Here is a 6707-nt window from a genome sequence, read left to right on the forward strand (position 1 = left end):
GGCTCCTGGCTCCCCAGAGGAGTAGGGAGCTGAGCAGCACTGGGACAGGGGAGCTACACCCCCCCGCCAAGTCCGTCTGTCTGTCCATAATGCTTTATTTGCCCTCCGATTGGCTGACAGAAACAGCCAGTCAGAGTGCTCCAAGCATGGGGGGAGTGCTGCCATGATTATGAAGCCATGCCGAGGACCAGACAGAAGCCAGTTCCCCCATCCTGCTCTCTGCAAGCAGTGCCAAGGACTGGACAGGGGGTGGGGGAGCTGGGGCCAGCAGCACTGGCCTTGGTTCCCTGACCCCACTCCCTGTAAGCCGTGCTGAGGACCTACCTTGCTCCCTGCAGGAGGCAGAACAGCGGCAGCATGGGGTGTTAGGTGGTGACACTCCATCCCAGCCCCCTCCCCTGTCATTCTTGACAGGCATTTGGCTAGTATATAATACACACACACACCGAAGTGTATGACATAGGGCATTTCCCCCTAGATCTCATGCATTTAAAAACTGAATACTGAGCCCACACTGTGCCTGCCCTACCATGTTAACAAGTTCAATACATAACTGTATATAAGCTTAACTGGGATAAAATGTAATCTAAGTGGATTCATATAGGTGTGGAGGAGCAGCAGCTGTGGCTGGCTACCAAATACATGTTATAATAATTTATACAGTAGGAAAGGAAAAGTAAATGTCACTCTTTCTTATGCCACTTGCATGTATTTGATGCTCTGTTCTTTATTTATGATACTAAGCTTCTTGTGGGAATGGAAAATATTAAGGACCAAATTACGCCCTCTGATATTGCTGGTGTAATTGCCAAGGGAGTAAACAGAAGCTGGGTATGTGTATCTGAGACTGGAATTTGGCCTGTACTTTGAATAAATATTATTTGTCAGGGTTCAATAGCATACCACTGTAATGGAGCTGGTACACAAATGCCACCTAGATTTCAAAACATCTCCTAGAGCATGGCCTCCAGAGGACTTTGCCTATTGCTGTTCCCATTAATGAAGGGTAATGTAATCCTGTTCTGCCTCTGGGGGTGTTCTCTCCCTGTCCTACCCTGTCCCTACTGTAATGCTGTGTACTGTAGGGAGAATATGAAGAGAGTGGTCTTTGGATTGTGTCTTGCCTTTAAGAGACTAGGGACAGACATTCAAAAAAAGTTGGAGTCTAAATTGATTTAACCTTTGCAGGTTAGTCTAACCTGCCTAAGTTGAACCAGTTTGTAACAGGACAAACATTCTCTTTGGACTGAGGACTGGAAGCACATGCCTGCAGTTGCTCAGGCCAGGAGCCAGGGGGCGGGGGGTGCTAGAGCGTGTCCTTGGCTGCAGGGAACCTATGCTGGGGGGGGCAGGGAGGGGGGAAGAGGGCATGGCCAGTCTGGGCTGAACTGGCCAGGGAGGGTTTAATTCCTCCTCTCTATCTCACCAGCAGGGACCCAAGCTGGGTCTGCTGGGCACTCTCTCCTCAATGCTGCAATAGTGGGGCATGATGGCCCCTGAGGCAGAGGGGTGCAGGGAGGAGAGTTAGTTTCCCCTGTAACCCCACTGGCAGTTGGGTCTGCCCACCATCATTGCTGCTACACTTGCTCCCTGCAGAGGAATAGGCCCCCTGCTGTCCCCTTTGCTGAATGCTGAAAGGAGGAGGAATAACCCTGTCCCTGCTCCCTCAAGGGATCCTGTGTGGCCATGTCCCCACCCTGCCACTGCAGAGCTGGAGTCCCCTGCCACATCCCCTTCTCAGCCTCTGGGCTGGCTGATCCGTGGAGGGTGTTGCGGGGGCAGAAGCCCACAGCAGGGCTTGGCTCAGCCCCCAGAACAGGGAGCCATGCCCCCCTCTCAGCTGACCCAGAGGATGAGAAGGGGATGTGGCAGGGGACTTCAGCTTCTCCTCTCCTTCCTTCCCCCCTCCCCTCAGCCCCAAGGCTGAGAAGAGGAACTCTCTCCCCTCCTGTGCTGAGAAGTCAGGCTGCTGCCCTGGTACCTTCCCAACAGGAGGGGGCTTATTTCTCTGGATGCTGCCCTGAGTGCAGATGTAGTGGCAGGTGCCCAGCAGCCTGGTTTCTCAGCACAGGAGGGGAGAGGGTTCCTCTTCTCAGCCTTGGGCTGGCTGGGAGGATTGAGGAGCTGTACTGGGCCTTGGCTCCATACCCCCAGAGCTGGGAGCAGGGCTGGAGTCCATTGCCATGTTCCCTTCTGTCTCTGGGCCAGGTGAGGAGAGGAGAGGGGGAAGGAGGGAGAGGAGAAGCTGAAGTCCCTTGCCATGTCCCCTTCCTCTGGGTCAGCTGAGAGAGGGGTATGGCTCCCAGCTCTGGGGGCAGAGCCAAGCCCTGTGATGGGCTTCTGCCCCCTACACCCCCACCGGCCTCACCCAGCCCAGAGGCTGAGAAGGGGATTTGGCAGGGGATTCGAGCCCTGCAGTGGTGGGGCAGGGGCATGGACAGGCTTTTTCCTCCTCCTCCTCTCTCCAGCATCCAGCTGAAGGGACAGCAGGGGGCCTATTCCCCTGCAGGGAGCGACCACAGCAGCAGTGATGGGAGGCAGACCCAGCTGGCTGTGTAGGTAGATAGGAAACAAAAACTCTCCTCCCGGCCCCCCATCTGCTTCAGGGGCCGTGATGCCCCACTGCTGTAGCAGTAATGGGAGAGTGCCCGGCAGACCCAGCTTGAGTCCCTGCTGGTGGGATAGAGAGTAGGGAATTAAATCCCTCCCTGGCCAGACCCCCACCCCTGCCTGTCTCTGCTCGGGCTGGGGAGCAGAGGGGTGGGCCAGCCTGGCTGGACTGGAGCAGAGAGCCCAGCCCAGAGAGCATGCCAGGATGCTGGGGGTCTCTAGTTTAACTTAAACCAGCAAGAGGTCTGGGACAGACATTGCATAAACTGGTTTGACCCAAATCAGTTAAGTCTGGTACTACATTCAACCAGGTTTATCTCAAACCAATTTCAGCCATTTTCAAACTGGTTTATGTGCACCGAAGTCTGTTCTGTTACAGGTTTAAACCAGTTTCCGATTACTTAAACTGGTTTATGTGTAATGTCTACCACCTGTTCCTTTCACTTTTTGTTCTGCTGAGGGGAAAGAGGCCAGGCACACTGAGATGTTACCCACCTGCCTCTGACTTACAACAGGAACTGGCACCTAAATGATTTACGTGCCTTTTGAAAATCCCTCAGAAGCAGCAAAATATTTTAACTAGATAAGATTTCATTTTGGATCTACAGAACAGTCACACATGTAGAAGTTTGTCAGAGGAGAACTGAACCCTGTCCAGCATATTGTTGCTAATAAATATTATTCTGGCAATGTAAATTGGATTCACATATAGGATGAGATTTCCAACAACACAAAGATGCTTTGAGGCCTATTTTTTACTGAAAGTCAGTGGCAACCTAACCCTTTTCAACTCTTTTAAAAAAAGGTTTCTTAAGCCGCTACTAAATATTTCAAGCCAGTATGCAACATGGACTATTTCTAATGTACATCTGTTGACTGTTGGATTTATCCATAAGAAAATATTGTACATTGGAAAAAATAAAACAATTCAGAGCCACAGGGGTATTTCATCATGTGGTACAATGCTGCTACGGACAGGAACTAAAAAGGAAGAAATAGATACAAAATTATATGGGGAGGTCCATCTATTCCCACTGTGTGGGGATTTTGACAGGCCCCCATACGGCTACACAAGGCAACCTCTTTGTAGGTAACAATGTTTGAAGCAGGGAAGAGCAGAAAGTAATGTCTCTGGAACTGGATTAATCTTTGGCCTGAAACCCTACCTGGTTCAGTGCTACTACAGCAACCCATAGCTAGTATTGGCAGCTAATTCTCCCTGGCAGAAGGAGTAGGACCTCCTCCCTACAGCAATCTTCTGTACAAGGCAGTGGATTTTAGCTTTGTGCAAGGTTCTAAGAACTGGGATGTTCTAGAAGTCCCTGTTACTCTCTGTAAACTGGATGAAGATTGCTGAGGAAAACTGGTATTTTCTTGATTTCTGCCATATAATACAAATTCATTATTGCTTACCCTTGTGTTTCAGGTCATCATGAATGTAGTGAAAATTTTGCAAGAGTTTTGCCACCACAGTTACAAAAATAATTTTAAAAACGTACCATAAAACCAGGAAACTCCAATTGCTTCCATTAAAACAGCAAACAAGATTGAAGTCCCAGCTGCAAATGTGTCCAGCAGTGTGAGGACATAAATTCCTCCCTGGTGGTAAAAGAAAAAGAAAGGAAGAAGAAAACAAAAAAAAAAATCTCTAAATAAAATCAAAAGCAACAAAGCATCAAAAGAAACCACTACAAATTTATCTTTTTTTTTACTTTTCCTCCAAGATTCCAGAGATTTATTGACATATTTGCAAGTATGTTTAACCAAAGAACTGAAACTTTGGGAAACCTGATGCATATGAACAGTGGTGGAACTGGACACACAACCCGTATAAATGAGCTCTCCCTTCACCCAGGTCTCCTGGATCTATGAAATGGAATCTTTAGCCCACACTGGACAGTCAGTTGGCAAGAGCCCTCAGCTCTTCATAACTTCAATAGAAGTTAAGGGGTCTCATTGCCTAGCAGAAGTGCTCAGCAACTTGCAAAATGGAGTTCAATTGGCAGTAGCCAGGGAAGAGTTTGGCCACCACTCCAGTTCTTCCCAAACCCAGGTTTACAATCCAGTGGATCTGAAGTCTTGGCTCTGATGTCTCATTAAGGTAGCTTATCCACAGAACTTCTTCCCTATCTTCTTGTATCAAGGCTTTCCTGTCCTTTGTCTGCTTTTCTTTGGCTGAAGTGGAGGGCAAATTTTCAGCCAACATGAACAAAACATCCCCAAAAGGAAGCCACCTTTACATTCTTCTGGGATCTCCTGAATCAGAAGTTGAATTTATCAGATTCTTGCATAATTGGTTTTCAAGACACTATTTTGGGCAGTTCACATTGGTTTACTGTTTGAAAGGAGTTTGGGTAAATTATTATGTGTTATTTTAATTTATTGTGAAATACAAGTAAAGAGAGAGGGCAGTAGGAGATGGATTTATCAGTTGTTACAAAACAAAAGGAGAGAAAAACATTAAGGCAGCTACCACTCAACATATGCAAACAGCTGAGAAAAATTTCAGTAATAGAAAATCATAATTCAATCTTACCCTTTATGTTTAACCCCAGAGTGATATTTTCTTTTAGGGGTGGAGGAAGAGAAAAATTCTTGGTATTTTTACAATTTTGAGGAGGGGATAAACACCATTTGTATGTGTTGGATCTCATAGTCATTTTAGTCTGTTAAAATCAATGAAGACATAACTTGGCTCACTCTCCTTTTGTTATAATAAAAATGTTATTACAGAGATCCTTGACATAAGCAAAGGAGAGAACCCTTCCCCCCCCCGGTTTTTGACTCTGGGAACACAGTGTGGTAAATTGTCCAAAATTTGGGTGAACTATAGATTAGTGTTTGGTAATACATGGTGTTTAGCAACAGTTGACCAGTTTCTCAGGTAAGACCATCTAATCTACACCTGTTCATAAGTAATGAAAAATACTTGTAAGAAAAATAATGGTTTTGTAAGCATCTTCTATGGGGTATTTTTCAAGGGCATAGTCAACAGATTCTTTTAACTCCATGGTATCACCAGTGTCTTTATTTCTATTTTATACACATTAGAGACATGTTTAACATGGGCAGGGCATGTAACACAAGCGGTCCAACTTGCTGGAGGATTTAATCCAATACAGGTGACACAATTTGAAAGATAATGAGCTATATTCTTACCAGGTATAAAATGGTATAGCTCATTTGAAGTCAATGATGTTATACAAGTTTACACCCACTGAGAATCTGACCCATTATGTTTTTTCTAACCCAGAGCTCTATCCAGCTGCCTTGGATAAGAGAATGAGTTGAATAATACAAAAGGGCAAAAATATATTAATAGTGTAAATTAACTAAATTGTCAATATAGTGAATATACTTTCAAAGTCTGAAAACCCTTTCTGGCTAAAGAAAAACTGTAGTGAAAAATTGTCTGGAAAGAGTAACTTTAACTTCAAAGTGTTTTATAAGCAGCATCCTTAACTTTTCCACTAAGCACAAATACGTGAACCAGTGGAATGCTGGGGGAATGGGTTCTAGCCATAGAATTTCGTGCAAATATGGTTACCTAAGGTTTAACAGATTTAGTAGCACTTCCTGGTGGTTGCAGAAGAGTAGTGCTTCCCCTGCCCTTGGAAAAGGCAAAATATGCATTCCCTGGAAAATATGCTTCCTTCCTAGTGCTAATTGGCATACAGAGAAGGGTATGGACTTCACCCTACCCCCAGCTCAGATAGAAAAGCCCTCTATGCAGTGTGGTGTGCCAACACTATGAACACAGAAGCATTAGGTGCCATATGTGCACATGGTTCTCTGCACTTTTTCCCTACCTTTGGTATATGCATGTGGTCACCATTTTGTGTCTTGTTTATTTTCAAGTGCAAAAAGAATTCAAGGGATATTTGTACTGCTTTTTCTTGATAAATATATATGGTTCTGTACAAAGAGGATTTTGTACCAAGGGTCTAGTGCCTAAAAAAATCCCCATCTAGGAGCCAGCAGTCAGCCTAGTTGTATTTAATGAAATGAAACTCACTATAAGTAACCACAAGGTTTGTGGGATCGATGTATGATAATAGCCTTATGCAAAACAGGAGCAGAGAGGTATCATGTAGGGA

The 6707-nt window shown here is 45.6% G+C and overlaps 1 protein-coding gene across 1 annotated transcript in view; it reads right to left on the reverse strand.

The window, feature by feature from the left end:
* SLC6A2 (solute carrier family 6 member 2) overlaps nt 1-6707 on the reverse strand; it is a gene marked incomplete at its 5' end in the record, with an annotated part of 133336 nt that overhangs the window by 33834 nt on the left and 92795 nt on the right. The window contains one exon of the mRNA XM_014517700.2: nt 4110-4209. Coding sequence (XP_014373186.1) covers nt 4110-4209 — 100 coding nt within the window. The remainder of the gene's footprint in view (nt 1-4109; nt 4210-6707) is intronic.

This window comes from Alligator sinensis, unplaced genomic scaffold (genome assembly GCF_000455745.1).
Source record: "Alligator sinensis unplaced genomic scaffold, ASM45574v1 scaffold97_1, whole genome shotgun sequence".
Lineage (NCBI taxonomy): Eukaryota > Metazoa > Chordata > Crocodylia > Alligatoridae > Alligator > Alligator sinensis.